Source organism: Sardina pilchardus, chromosome 7, assembly GCF_963854185.1.
Source record: "Sardina pilchardus chromosome 7, fSarPil1.1, whole genome shotgun sequence".
Classification (NCBI taxonomy): domain Eukaryota; kingdom Metazoa; phylum Chordata; class Actinopteri; order Clupeiformes; family Clupeidae; genus Sardina; species Sardina pilchardus.
In genome coordinates this window covers 8,228,640-8,243,949 of record NC_085000.1, presented here as the reverse complement: position 1 = coordinate 8,243,949, position 15,310 = coordinate 8,228,640, and the positions used below count along the sequence as shown (strand labels likewise).

Sequence of the window (15,310 nt, the reverse complement as noted above, 5' to 3'; positions counted from 1 at the left end):
ATTTTCAGCAATCTAAGAATGATCAGATCGTTAAATCTTTGATGGATGATTGAGGGGTAGCCTAGGCTATGGCTTCTCCATACACTTTCAGTTTTTTTTTCTTTTTTAAAAAAAAAGAAAAAAAGAAAAGATAATTCATTTCCTCATAAGGTAGGTCCATATGGATCCATGGATTCCTCAATAAAAGTAAGCAAGTAGGCCTACAAGCATTGAATTGTAGCCTATCGAGTTCGGTTAGTATGAGGACCGCTTTCAATGTCCAGCAGAGGTCTCTATTGGCCTGTCACTACACTCAACACTCAAAACCTTTTTCTTTTTACATGATGATGTAGGCTAGGCCTATATTCCAGCTCGTTTACACTCAATGGTGCACGATGTTTACTTCACAGCCTATGTGTTATTGTTGAGAATGAATTGTGGTCCTGTGATGGTCCCTCACCTTTCATTCAACTTCAAGGCTTAGACCTACTGGGTGTGTGCTATTCAAGTTTCGTTTTAAACAATAATCAGATTGACATACGGACATCTTTCATTTACAGGATGGCGTTAGACGGAATATTTAATACTTCCGCATGTGTAATCATCGACGATGACGACCAGTGAGCGGACCCATGAGGTTTTCTCTGACGTGTCCCCCCCTCTCTATCTCTCTCGCTCTCTCTCTCTATTCACCTGTCAAACATTCCATCATGATAGCTTGGGCCTGTCTTTTTAGTAGAACACTGCGCATAGATTGCCTAGGGTAGCAGAAGAAGGTTAAATGCGTTATCCAGGACTGAATGCAATGAAGTCTTTTGTGTTTGGTGATCCATTTTATATATGAATGTATTTGTATGACTGCTTACTTTTCACATTCCTCTAACCTAATTTGACCTGGATTGTAGGCTGTAGGCATACTACGATGCACCTGATTATTAACATCTGGATTTTGTTCATATTCAAGGTAGGTAAAGTTTTTTTTTCTATTGGTGATGACAGGATAATTAATTGTAGGTATTTGCATTTCATAAACAATTGCTTGTCCGACTCCCAACACATGTTGTAAGCAGCATGAAAAGACTTTATCACCACTTCACACAATGTGGTGAATTGTTGTGATTAGGAGATCAGTGGCTTTTGAGAAAATTGAAACAATGTTGTAGTTTCATCCAGTCAAAAATAACACGTTGTCTTTAATGGAATATACTCACAAAAAGTTAGGGATATCTGGCTTTCGGATGTAATTTATGGAAGGTGTAAAAAGTTCTAGCTATAGTGGGACATTTAAGTAGAAGCATGCAATGGTGATTTACTCACTTTAAACGATGTATTGAAACAAAGGCCAACAAGTTTCACCCGAAAGCCAAATACCTGACTTTTTGTAGTTGTATGTCTTAGTGTGTAGGCTATGTGTGAGTATGTTTTATTTCATTCCTGAAAAATTGTCCAATTGACCAAGTACATTTTAGTATCTACCAAATAAAGGAAAGAGAAAAGATAACATATTTTGTAAGATTAGGCCTAACATATTTCCTACTCATAGCTTTTGCCCATCATTACTGCCCTGGAATGTAAGAAGTGTGATCGTGGTAAGTTTTTAAAAGTCTTTTTTATTAACTCCAAACTGTTAATTTAGCTCATATTTGTATAGCCTTTTCAAAATGGCAGGCTTAGCATTTGAATTTAATTTTATAACAACAACAGAGGTATGTGATCATTTTTTGCAGATGTTTTGTTGCTAATAATCTAATTGTTTTCTAAAAATGAGAGTCTTGACTTCAGTTTAGAGAGGTTTCAGAAATGGGCAGTAATTTTAACACTCTCAAAATATCACTTTTATTCAATGTCCTTTGTAGTTGACAAGCGGGTATTACTACCTGGGTCATTCCACGTCAAATCAACCAGAGCGCACGCACTTGCGTCTCAAATAAATCTGAAAAAAATACCATGTGCACCTATGTTACCCAGGAGACACTCTGTGAAATGGTTTTGTGCTAAGATCTATACTTTTCAAGTAACAGCCAGTTTTACGGGGGGAGGGGGGTGTCAAATTTGTTCTGCCTCTTTTTTTTGTCAAAGTTCACAAGCTCATTGCTCAAGAACTAGAATTTGTAGAAGGCTCAAATTTTGCAGGCTGGTGCATAAATAGGAATAGTATGCAGTAAAATCACCACGAGTAGTCTGGATGATCCTGCTTGGTCATAGCAGTCCCTCAAAGTTGATCAAAATTTTAGTGGAGTTCTTGGCTGGGCTCTTTTTACTCAACATAGGCTCTTGGGTTTTTTTTCTTATAGAGATAAGTAGAAACACTCTCCGAAAAAGCAATGAAGAGAAAATAAATTCCATCAGGGACTGAACAGCAGACCTCACAAGTTTGAAAAATAAATTTGGATCTCATATTCAGAGCACCCTTACACCTTGTGGGAATATACAAAGATTTTTTTAAATTTTTTTTAAATATATAATCTGCATCAGCTCTTCTTTTTAAAAACACAAATTTCACTTGTCTTATGCAAATCATTCTTTTTCATTTTCCACCCTAAACATGGACAAAATGCCACCATTGAGATCAATATGTTTTTTCCCCACCACTGCAATTTCAGTGATTCAGTGATTTTAGTGGCACCTAGTGGTTACTCTATACAGAACATATCTCTCAATACATCTCAATGGTGCATTTTGCCCTTGTTCAGGGTGGGAAATGAAAAAGAATGATTTGCATAAGACAAGTCAAATTGGTGTTTTTAAAAAGAAGAGCTGATGCAGATTAAAGAAAAAAATATAAAAACAATCTTTGTATATTCCCACAAGGTGTTAGGGTGCTCTGAATATGAGATCCAAAATTATTTTTCAAACTTGTGAGGTCTGCTGTTCAGTCCCTGATGGATTTTCTTTTCTCTTCATTGCTTTTTCGGAGAGTGTTACTGATCTCAATAAGGGGGAAAAAATCAAGAGCCTATGTTGAGTAAAAAGATGTCTACTGTAAGCCTAAACAGAGCCCAGCCAAGAACTCCAATAACATTTTGATCAACTTTGAGGTACTGCTATGACCATGCAGGATCATCCAGACTACTCATGGTGATTTTACTGCATACTCTTCCTATTTATGCACCAGCCTGCAACATTTGAGCCTCCTACAGATTCTAGTTCTTGAGCAATGAGCTTGTGAACTTTGACAAAAAAAAAGAGGCAGAACAAATTTGACACCCCCCTCCCCCCGTAAAACTGGCTGTTACTTGAAAAGTATTGACATTTTACAGAGTGTCTCCTGGGTAACATAGCCAAGCATGGTATTTTTTTCAGATTTTTTTGAGACGCAAGTGCGTGCACTCTGGTTGAATTGACGTGGAATGACCCACCTGTTGTTTTTTATACCAATTTTCCTGCTTCAGAAGGCAGAGGGCTGAATGAGGCAGGGGGGAGGATTATTCTAGTAATTTCTCATTAATAATAACAGGTAGTCAGTGCAATGTGACTTTGAGGGTTCTATTTTTACAATCAGAAATGCGGTGCAAAGCTTATTCTTATCACGGTGTGGTCTGGTGCATGATCCAAAAATCGCTATCTTACATACTCTAAAAATCATTAAAGGGACACTTCACTGATTAGCATTAAGCTTTGTATCTTTAGAAAACCAGTCATGTTTTTGAATGGTCGTGCATCATTCCCTCAGTTTGCTTTGAGATGGGAGAAATAGGGATTTCAATGAAACCCATGAGTAGGACTTCCTGCTTTCAATGATGTAAAATGATGATTTTTACATCATTGAAAGCAGGAAGTCCAACATTGAAATCCGTATTTCTACCATCTCAAGGCAAACTGAGGGAATGATGCACTACCATTCAAAAACATGACTGGTTTTAATGCTAATCGGCTAGAAAAACCTGGTCTATGGCGAAAGGCGCATCTAAAGCACAGCTGAAGATACACTGGCTCTCATTATCAACAGAGCGTAGAAGCCAGCATAGATCTGAGCGCAGAAATCATCTTACGATGGGAATCACGTGTGATTCATGAAACGTTCATATCACTCCAATTGCAGCGTAAGAAAGAAAGCCTTTTTGCCTGATGAAGATCTGTTGATTGAAACGTTGCCTTTTATACCTAACAAATAAAGATTTTTTTGGAGCCATTACAGTGTGCTGACCATCACCTTTACTCCTTGACACAATTTTTTCAGGCACCTGTTTAAAAAAAAAATTTGGATGTGCACGTCCGTCTCTCCAAATACGCCTTAAAAGATGTTACACCCAAAGCACACCTGACTGACTGAGAAATATAAGATTAAACCTTTTTGCACTGAGCACCCGACTTACCCCAATAATGTTTGAATGACTAAATAAAAAAATATCATTTATCCTGCAGGAGTTGCTACATCTCGTGACGATTCGTCTTTAGCTGTGCTCCGTATGTGCCTCTCGCCTATCTCGTTATATGCTTTGCATTACGCTTTAGACTATCATGATAGGGCTCAAAACCACCCCGAATGTGGACTGGGCCCCTAAATGTATATGCTTTTCGCCACTGAGCCCTGAGTCAGACATAAGAGCACATTTTTTCAAGTGTATTCAGGGCACAAGCAACTAGCGGCTGGTGAAGTGATGCTTTCTGTGTATATAGCAAAAATGTATTTTAATGTGGCTTAGAAACCACATTGCTTAGTGCACCTTTAAAGCTGATCTTAATATCCAAACTTTTTCTTCTAGGGTTCTTTTTAGAGAAACACCTAGATGACAATTGCCCGGGCGACAGCGTGAAGAGTCAAAGGAGTTGTGATCCGTGTATTACATGTGATGCACCCGGTAACCAACATCCATTATGTTTTACGGTCTAGATATGAATCAAGGTCATATTGAATGTCAATGTAACAAGCAATACGCAATTATTTCCCCACTACTATGCCTTGAACAGAAATTGTGTTTGAGGCCTGATTTTCTCATGTGTAGTATCTGGTGATTACTTGATTGGCATTTCCCTCAACTTTGCCAGCTTTTCCTAAAGTCTGACCTCTTCTAATGAGGAATAAGCTTGGCTGTTCTTATGTCCGTCCTTATTCGTTACTTAATGCTGATGAGACTTGGTTGCAGGTCACATAAACATTGTATCTACTGTGCTCAAAGTCACTTAAAGAGTTGAATAAATGTATGTGTAAGGCTATGAAAACCCCACAGTTCGTATAGCCTGTGTGACATACAAACAGGCAATTGAAATGATCAGAAAAAGACAACACATTTCTTTTCTCACTTAGTCGTCAATCACAGCAAAGCTCTACTTGTCTCTCAATCATTCTCTCTTACCCAAATGAAACCGCATATTACGGAATACCAAGCCGTCAACCTCAACGAAACATGAGGAAGTCAGGTACTGACAGCAAATATTTCCACTTGACTGAAATAGAGCATTAACGGTCATGGTTAAGGTCGCAACATAACTGCACTATCAAATTAGTTCTGTGTAAGTGGGAATGAGACCTTTGCATATAGTGCTTTGTCATCCAAAAGAAATAAACTGCTTTATAGCCTGTAATCTAGCTGATGATCAAAACTCTCTTGATGGCCACGTTTCTGTAGCCTGGCTCCACCTTCCTACGTACTTCCACTCAGTTTTCATTTCACTTCACTACGTAGTCTGGGTCTTCTGAAGACAAAAATGTGCAAGTCCAATCAGCGAACAGAGGGAGTAGCTGAGAACGATGACGTTGAGGCCGTGCGCTAGTTTGAGCATGTAACGTCACGACCAAACGTTAGCAATTGGTTATGGCAGATCTGAGTGGCTCTGGGCAGATCCAATAGTTTTAAACATCAACAGAGTATCTGCATTCATGGAAGTTCACGCTTGGCAATGGAAAGTGGCCAGACTTTCTGCACATTATGAATGTACGAGAGTATGGTAGGACCAGGTTTCTGCTGGTGTCTGGACTAGAGTAATTTGTGCATATCTTATCTAGTAGCCACATAACTTTCATGTAGGTTTCATCTATCTGTTTTTTTTTTATTTTTATGCTAGTATCAGTGTTGGGACCATGTCCTTGGATGTTTTGTCCTGACAATTGAATGGCACACTATTGTAATATATAATACTAACCTGTATTAAACATTGACCCATTTCTTCAGCTAACCAAATTGAGGTGACCAACTGCACACCCACTAAAGACCGTGTTTGCGGATGTAAAGATGGACACTACAGCAACAAGGTTCACGAAAAGTCGGGGATTCTAATTTGTATGAACTGTGTGAACTGTCATAATCACTCAGAATGTAAGAATCTTCGAAGGCTTCATCAGTATACTCAGTCAGGACACAAACATGTTGCACAGATGAGACTTTATGATTGAAAGAACCAGTGAATATTGAGCATCATCTGTTAATTTCCCACGTAAGAAGTTTTTATATATATAATTAACATTTCAATGGATTCTCCCTTTCTGAGGCCCAGAATGCCCCAAGGCATGCAAAAATGGCATGTATATGGATGATGTGACGTGCAAGTCTTGTCAAAAGTAAGTATTGTTTGTTGTTCATACGTAGCTGTGTCCTACAAAGAAACGGATGACACACATTTCCTGGCTGGGATTAGTTAGAAACGTTTTTGACATCACATATTTGGGTTACTGGGTTGTGGTTTCCTGCGCAGGTAGTCTGAAGAATTTACTGATGTGCATAAAAAATATGTTACACAAGCTGTTTCCGTTGTACACACAACTAAGGATGGCTGGGAGAATTTTCCCCTCTCAGTTAGTTTCACGATCACTCAGACTTTATATATCACTTTTAGATCACCATGTCTTTAGGGAAAACACAGATACCACAACGAGTTAGAATCTAATTCAAGTGCTGCGTTGTGATTTGGTGGAGGAACACGCTGATACTTCTTAAGGCCTAAACACACCAACCCGACCAGCCGACCGGCGGCAGAAAAGCAGTCGGACTATATCCCGTCGGCGTCGTTTCGGTGTATTTAGTGGCTTTTTTTGACCGACCAGGGGAGACGAGAGCCTGACTGATAGTCCGACTGCTTTTCTGCCGATGGTCGGCCGGTCGGGTTGGTGTGTTTAGGCCTTAAGGTGATACTGCACCAATTCACTACATTCATTGACATATTTATGAACATATACTAGTACAGTTATAGTAAGATTGTACTAATGTATAACTAATACTGTACATTAGGAACTCATTTGCCTGGAAATTATATTTGTCTTTTGGGTGAGGGGAATCTCCATGTGTTCACTCCTCTGGCTATGTCCTTGTGTTTGTTGTATTGAAATGGGAATTCTTGGACTTCCTTAATATGGAGTCTGGGAGAGTTGGTAAGCCAATTTGATGTATTGCTACTCGGGTGAATTTTCTAAGCCTTCGCATTCATAAACTTCATGAACTACATGTACCACCATGGCAGCAATCTCATTCGGCGATCTTGAGAAATGGAGATCTATGTGAAAACTTGCCGGATTTCTCCTTTAATGGCGGCCACTCCACTGAAATGTCTCTGTTGTGACATAAGCAGTCTCTGCTCCTCGGGGATGCCCCAAGACTCGATGCTGGGGTCCCTTCTATTTGCCACTAACACCAATTGCACAATTTCTCATACCAGTGCTACAGAGATCACGCCCAACTCTATGCACTGCAAAAAATGAAATCTAACCAAGTGTAACTATCTTTTATTAAGATCAAAAATCTATTTGGTATTGTTTTAAGCAAAGATCAGTAGCGCTCTATGATCTTTGGTTTTAAGTATGAAAATACTTACCTAGCTCTCTCAAAAGATAATTTCACTTAATTTAAGAAGACTTTGACTTATTTTAAGGAGTCTTATCAAGACAAATTTACTTACTGCACTGACGGATAATTTTGCTTGTTTTACGACAAATTTACTTACTGCACGGACAGATAATTTTACTTGTTTTCAGGAGGAATTGACTTAAAATAAGACAACCTTTTCTTAAATTAGGTCAAATGATTTCCAAAGAAGTAAGTGTCTTTGTACTGAAAACAATACCAACAATTTATCTATCTTGATATAAGATTAAAACACTTGGTTAGATTTTATTAGACAAGCAGTTTTTTGCAGTGTGTCATTCCCGCTGACCCCATGGTCTCGGCGTGGATCTTGGATAGTTTCTCACATATCCATATGGATGAAGGACCATCACCTCCAACTAAACTTCTCTCAGAACTGCTAGTCTTCCCAGTCAAACAAAGTACCACAGCATCAACATCAGAACTCTTGCATGAAACTTGGGCTGCGTTTAGACTGTCAGTTTGAAGTGACCCAAATCCGATTTTTTGCTCTCATGTGGCACGTATCCGATCTGTGCCACGACAGTGTAAACAGAAAAAAAACACATGAATTCCGATCTCCTCAGATCGGATAGGCCTACAGGCCCCTTTCGTATGTGGTTTTAAATCAGATATGGATCGGATTTGTGTGCATGTGTCTACAGTCTAAACAGACAAATAGGATATTCCAGTGCAATGCGTCCCACACGTCATTAATCTGTGACAATTTTGCGCCTGGTGACGTAGGTTACAATTCCAAGTGGGCGCACTGGCGGAGCGTGTTAAAAGTTGGCCTGTTACTTTGATAGACTACGTTTCCGTCGACCATGTATTGAGAATAAAACATTTGTAGCCTACCTAATTATCTACAATCGTAGGCCTATAGCCATCCAAATATGAATGGTCTACTGTAAATAGCCTACAACCAGAGATATTAAGCAAAACGTGCCAAATTCAAGCATCACGATTTGTAGGCTATTAGCCTATTTTAAAAACTGCAACTGCAGTTCTGTTTAACTTTGCTTCGTGGAATTTGAATGTGTAGACTTCAATCACATGTCATTCATTTCGTCAGTCCCTCGATCTGTTTCAAGTTAACATGAGTGCCATTTGATTTATAGTCACAGCAAATGCAATTAAATGAAAATAAAAAAACATCATGACCTAGACCTGTGCGGGTTAGTTGCAGACAGTAAAAGAGTTAGTTGTAGGCCTAACACCCGTCTCTAGCAAAATTAACTGATTTTATCGCGCATGTGCGAGCAATTATGATTGCGAGTTATGGATTATTTTTATGTGCCGCGATCACACCCAATGAAAGTTAACACAGCAACTTCAAATATCAGTATTGGACCAATTGCTTCAGATATGTAAGAAATAAGCAGTTCATCAACTATATTAACAGGTTTTATCAAGTCGATATGACCAAAATAAGCCTATTTAAAGGTTATTGTGAGCTAGCATAATATATGGTTTGCAATGGCTAATCACTCATACAACTAGCTTTAACAGTCATACATTTGGACCTTTTTTTGTTGATTATATATGAAAACAGATGTTCTTTGTTTAAGCCAGCAGTGTTTTGTGTTAAAATATGTTATAAGATTCACGATTTTAGCACTGTTACAACCATGACGCTATACTGTTACAACTGTAGCCTACCGCACTTTTTTATGGCCGTGTGTCACTGTACATGTCACTGTTAAGTTAAGTTATTAACAAACTGCAACATATTTGTTACATTCTGTTTCAACTTTCATGGAGTAGAGATGTATGACTCTGTTCTGGTCAAGTTTCACTGCTCTCAAGTCTATCGTCTTTGTGTAAAGCTAGTTTGAACTGAGAAAATAAAAAAGTGTTACGAATGTGCTGGTTCTCCCCTAGAAGAAACTTTTAGCCCATGCGCATGCGGGCCATTTCAAGTGTCTGGCAAATGTAAACACACATGATCGGATTTTGGTCACTGGCGAAAGTAGATGTACACATGCAATAAAAAAAATCGGATATGAGCACAAAATCGGAATTGAGCATATCCGATCTGCAGTCTAAACGCAGCCTTGGGTGTCATTATTGATGGCCAGCTGGCCTCTGACCATATTGCCTCGTACGTGCGTACTATTCAATTAAAGATAAATCAGGTCAGGTACTGAGAGCAGATATTTCCACTTCAGTGACTGAAATAGAACATTAACGACGGTAGTTAATGTAACCTAACTACACTATCAAATTGGTTCAGTGTAAGTGGGAATGAGACCTTATAGCTAGTGCTTTGCCATCCAAAAGAAATAAACCACTATATAGCCTGTGATCTGCCTCATGATCAAAACTCTCTTGATGGCTATGTTTCTGCTGGTGTCTAATGCACTATTATGTAACATTCCTTTACTGCAGGCAAAACTGTGACAACCCTCAGTGTAAAGACACTGACATTTGTGCATGTAAGTTTGATGCTTATATATCTTCAGAGCTCTACTTGTTTGATAAATGCAAATGCACCTGATATGCTCTAATCTAAGGTTAATCTTTTTTAAGCAGCCGAACTACCTGTTTTAGTCATTGTGATTGCACTGATAGTGCCACTGATAGTGGGACTTCTGCTAATCAGTATCAGACATCTGGTTCGATGTGGGAGAAAACCCTGCTGGTCTTACAAGAAAGACAACAACAATTTGCCAGATCAACATGAGGACACCCATAGAACCACACAGATATATATACAGGCAAATCAAGGAGGTGAGTTGCAAGGCCAGTACAAGTACATTTACCATTTTGAAATTGTACTTCTATTTTGTTTATGCATCAGTCCAGTTATATTAATATTGATATGAGTTGATATGCCTATACATTTAACTAACAGGCACCAGGCCAGACAGTTTTCATCTGGAAAGCATTGATATGGTTAAATTTTAAATATATCTTCTTGGGAGGCTGGGGGATTATGGAGCCACTAAGATATATGGTCTTTTGGGCCCCCACCGTCAATTTGTCTAGGAAAGCACTAGGCTAGACAAGAGTCAGGGTTGGTGCCTGGAAGTCAGCGCAGCCGGGAAGCCTGACAGTGGAGGCCCAAAAGACTATAAGGCAACCACTAAATGGACATGGGTGATAAAAAGTTTCTTGTGTGCACGGGAATGTGTCTTAAAGACCCACTCCGGCAAAAATAAACTTGTTAACCTTTTTAACACGTCCTTTTGGTGTTTTAATTTTGGAGTTTGAATGTGTTTTAATGTTAACACCAGAACAGAATCTCAGTTGAGATTGTGAGTGTCTGATTGGAGACCTTTCACTTCTGATTTCCAAGGTGTGTAACCAACAGTGAAATTAAATTTAAATTGGTTCATTGAACTATTACCAAAGTGCAGACGTACAGCCAACACATCTTTCTTGTAAACAAAGGATTTAAATGCAGTTCTTTACTCCATTCAATATAAAATGCAAGTCCATATAGTTTGACACCACTAACGTTCCATTGGTTGTGTTCAACGGCACTGCTACACTCCACTATCTGTTACCACCATAGAAGATGCATAAAACATAATAAAAAGCACTCGCTTACAGTGTCAAGAAACATTGTTTATTTCAGAATTAGAACAGTCAGAGCAGTAGAAATATGTGTAACACTTTCTGATACTACACACTATTCAATATTTATGTAATCATAGTCAGGTATTGCTTACTGTATAGCCTACGTTATTTCTTGTTTTTTTGTTCAATAGTAAATAATCTTATATCTAAAATGCGTTAATATTTATAAATAAATAAATATATATATAATTAATCATTTTTTTTAATATATCATGGCATAATAATTTGTTGATTAAGTAATGTTTCCATTATTTAACAGTTATGCACTAATGATTAGTTACTTGCAGATACATATTTTATAAACCACTTCTTAATATTAATGAATAACTCAGGAGTTACAAGTGGTTGGTTAATAATATTTTGTGAAGACTCTCTATGCCTTGCAACACATTTAGAAATTAGTTGTAAAAATTACATTTCCAAATATAGATAGATAGATAGATAGATAGATATAGATAGATATAGGCTTATTTACTTTTTTACTAGTCTTTTAATATGACCATTTATAGCGGTCTGTACACTGATGAGAAATTATGTATGAGCAATTGCATGGTATGCAAATTATGAGCAAACCATTTACTAATAGTTTACAAATGCTTAATAAATTATGAATTGTGTGTAGATATTTTTTTTTTAAAGTGTTAGCGAAATATGAGTATGTGTGCAAATAACATTTATTTCTCAACAGATCAGGATCAAATCATGATACCCATTCCACAGGTGAGTGTTCTCTATTGTTGGTATAGCTATTTAATTCAAACACCTTTTCAATGCATGCTGGTTGAAACAAATGTTGTTGCCAATGGTGGTTCTAGCAAAAAGTGTGTTGTACAGTACATGTATGTGCTTGATGGGTGGTGAAAAGTCGATGCTGTTACATGACAGTCACCTGTTGATGGTGGTAGTCCATAAATACTAGTTTTACACATGGAATACTGAGAGAAACACAGTGTGAAAAACACTAAAGGGTAAATTAATGTCTAGATATTATGATTTGGACAGATAATGTCCTTCAAACAAAGCCAAAATCATTATATACTTAGGAGGACAAATTGCCACAATTGCTGCAGTAGTGTTGCTCACTGTTGTGCAAAAATAATCACTTGTTACTAACTGGAAAATGGTATGGTAAGTGCTTAAATATCTGACCGAGGCAGTGAGCGCAGGGAATTTAGCCATCGCTTACTGTAGGCTATGTGAAATTTTTTAAAGAAATTATGCAATATGAACTGAACAAAGCGGATACAGATTCTAGATTATGCATTATTTCGAAGAAATTCAGTCCTTCATTTCCTGTAGCATTTGATCAGTGTTCTGTAGGCCCCCTCCAATGTCGACTACATGTGCGGCCTTGCCTTCAAGGGATGTACATTCTGAACTCTACACTATATTCTGAAAGTCTTTAAGTATGTTGCTCCTAATAAAATCTTTTAGTGTAATTTAGACTTGACTAGAATTGCTTTGCTTATTAAGGTGCCTTCTTCATCTTTTTAATCCATTTAAATGGTTCTTTTCAAACCTTTCAAAGGAGGTGAAGGTACCAGCACCATGTGCACCCGTCTTTGAATCCCTCATGCAGCCTTCAGAGGAGACCCAAAAGGACACATACACCCAAAGCCTCATCAAAAATGAGTCCAGGAGTCACTTTTTCTCACCCATTCTTCTGACCACTCAACATCCATGTATGTGTGACTTTCCCTTTATCTGTAATGGTTTTAATTTAGCAGTCTTGTGAAGAAAGGTGGTTTAAGCGCAATCTGCATGCAGTAGGGAAACCTCCAATGACTCAAATCTCATGGGATAATCATCTTTGCGAGACCGCATTTCTTAGTTAGACAAAAACAAATGTGAAGACAGTGATGTGATGTTTTGGCTTGCACCATTTCAGATACAGTATATGCAGGAGAGCTGTTCATATTTTGTAAGGGATTTCCACACAGCAGCCACTCAACTACCAAGCTTATTTTACCATCAAAAACTAAATCACCAACAAATCAACCCTTGTGGGACAAAAAAATGAACTGTCCCGGCATCAAATATTTTGTATAGAACACTTTTGGGAGAGTTAGGGTCCTTTTTTCGTGACATAATCAAAGCTTATTCCTATCGCTATGCTCGCCTCTTTTATTGAGAAATGCGCCAAGGGATGCCAATTGCTTAAGATCCTATATGGAAAAGTAGGCCTAAAAGCTTTCAAAAGAAAATACACAAATAACTTTTTTGGGGAGATACGTCATATGTTATTATTAATTATGTTATTAGATCACAGCTCCAGTGACATTGACTCACTTGCTGTTGCATTAATTCTGACTAATTCTGCTAAGATCCGCCAAGAGAATGGAGGATGTAAAGTAGAAGCCAGCCAGATGAAATATGATAACCGCCTATGAGGTTGTTAACTTCCTTTCAATATGTGCAGATTCTTATCCAGATTACTAGTTTTCTTCCAGAACCATTACGCACTAGTGAAGATTTTTTCAACATTGTGGGTGTGCATTAGTGAGAAGATACGAGATAAATATCAGGGAGTTGCTGCTGTGAACGTGTGTGATAGTGTAGGCTAGAAAACCTGAAAGTGTGGACAAAACGTGCAGTCCATATTGGTCACAGCTAGTCCACCTTCCGGTGAAAAACAAATGTTTAGCCCAATTGATAACGTACAGTGTTTTTACAGTGTGTTACACATCTATTTAGTAAAGTGTTTGGAGTAAATAGTTGGTTTCATTTAATGGCCTCATGTATTTTAGCTTATAATTGAGGAGAGCAGCCAACTCTCACGCAGGCTTCTGAGCGTTAGACTTGCGCAATTGACACACATCTCATCCCCTCAGTCATGCCACATATGCCTCTTCTCACACCAACTTTTCAATTTTGCTGTATTGTGAAATATGTAGGCCTATCTATTTCTAATTTTTAAGTTAAGCGGACAATTAATTTGAGGATTTGCTATATCTGTATATACACAACACAATACCATTTTAGAAGTGAGGTTTATTAGCTGTGCATTTATCCTAAGAAAATTCTCTCTCTTTACCTCTGTAGGCCCTAACTATGAGGCTCAGGTACTTTACACCATCATCAGGGAAGTGCCTGTGCGACGTTGGAAAGAGTTCCTTCGCTTGCTCGCGGTTCCCGACGAGGAGATTGAACGTGTGGAGATGGAGACGGGAGCCTCCTATCTGGAGCGCCAGTATCAAATGTTACGTCTGTGGAGTCAGGCAAGCAATGGGAATCTGGAGAGTCTCTACTCTACTTTACACTCCATGGACCTTTCAGGCTGTGCAGACAAATTACAGGACAAACTACAGAGGATTTTATACACCACCACAAAGCCAACTGGACAACTACAATAGGCTATGAGAAATTAATGTACAGACTTACGGTTTGTGATAATGTCTGGATATTTTGTGATGTTCTCAAACATGTAATACATATTGTATAATTATTTCAAGCACATTATGAGCTTTATATATGTATATATTTTAAAAATCCAAAATCCCCTTGCACAACCAATTAAGTTGGGTCGTTGGGTGCTGGTGACTTGCAGGTTTACGATTAATAAAAAAGAAAAAAGGATCACCACACACCATTGGACTACACTTTTAAACTTTTATTTCTGAGCAACGCGTTTCGCCATGCGCTTCCTCAGGCTCCTTTTTTCTTTTTTTATTATATGTATATAGCCTACTTGTATGTGTGTAATTGAGTTTAACTTAGACCTTTTGGTCCTGCTATAGTGTGCCCAAACTACTAGTTCAGCCTACCAGCCTGGTAGGAGGTTGCCTCCTCCAATCTCTTCTATTGTAACTAAGATTTTAGTGTTTTTCAATAAATTATTTTGAACAGATAAAGTATAAGTATGCCTTAAAATGGTCTATGTGTGCCCTTCCATTTGAAAGGGTGCCAATATGGGGTGTCCTCTACGCTGCCCCTATTTGCAAAGGGTGTCAGTACAGAATGCAGTGGAAGGC

At 38.2% G+C, this 15,310-nt stretch overlaps 1 protein-coding gene across 2 annotated transcripts; it reads left to right on the top strand.

Moving 5' to 3' along the window:
• Positions 1-704: 704 nt before the first annotated feature.
• Positions 705-15,177, top strand: si:ch211-112c15.8 (tumor necrosis factor receptor superfamily member 1A). 2 transcript variants are annotated; one of them, XM_062542133.1, is made up of 10 exons: positions 705-943; positions 1,523-1,568; positions 4,686-4,781; positions 6,093-6,236; positions 6,409-6,478; positions 10,146-10,192; positions 10,290-10,487; positions 12,028-12,059; positions 12,868-13,021; positions 14,382-15,177. In XM_062542133.1, the coding sequence occupies exons 1-10, from the start codon at positions 902-904 to the stop codon at positions 14,690-14,692; spliced, it is 1,140 nt and encodes a 379-aa protein (XP_062398117.1). In that variant the 5' UTR covers positions 705-901; the 3' UTR covers positions 14,693-15,177. The 2 variants fall into 2 exon arrangements, with proteins under 2 accessions (XP_062398117.1, XP_062398116.1); XM_062542132.1 differs by having other exon boundaries at positions 10,287-10,487.
• Positions 15,178-15,310: the final 133 nt, after the last annotated feature.

Bases quoted from the DNA above. Each gene is read 5' to 3' on its own strand.
- si:ch211-112c15.8 (XM_062542132.1), top strand. From the start codon at position 902: ATGCACCTGATTATTAACATCTGGATTTTGTTCATATTCAAG. The intron at 1,569-4,685 runs GTAAGTTTTTAA...TTTTTCTTCTAG, and splicing joins ATGTAAGAAGTGTGATCGTG to GGTTCTTTTTAGAGAAACAC. The intron at 6,237-6,408 runs GTAAGAATCTTC...TCCCTTTCTGAG, and splicing joins CTGTCATAATCACTCAGAAT to GCCCAGAATGCCCCAAGGCA.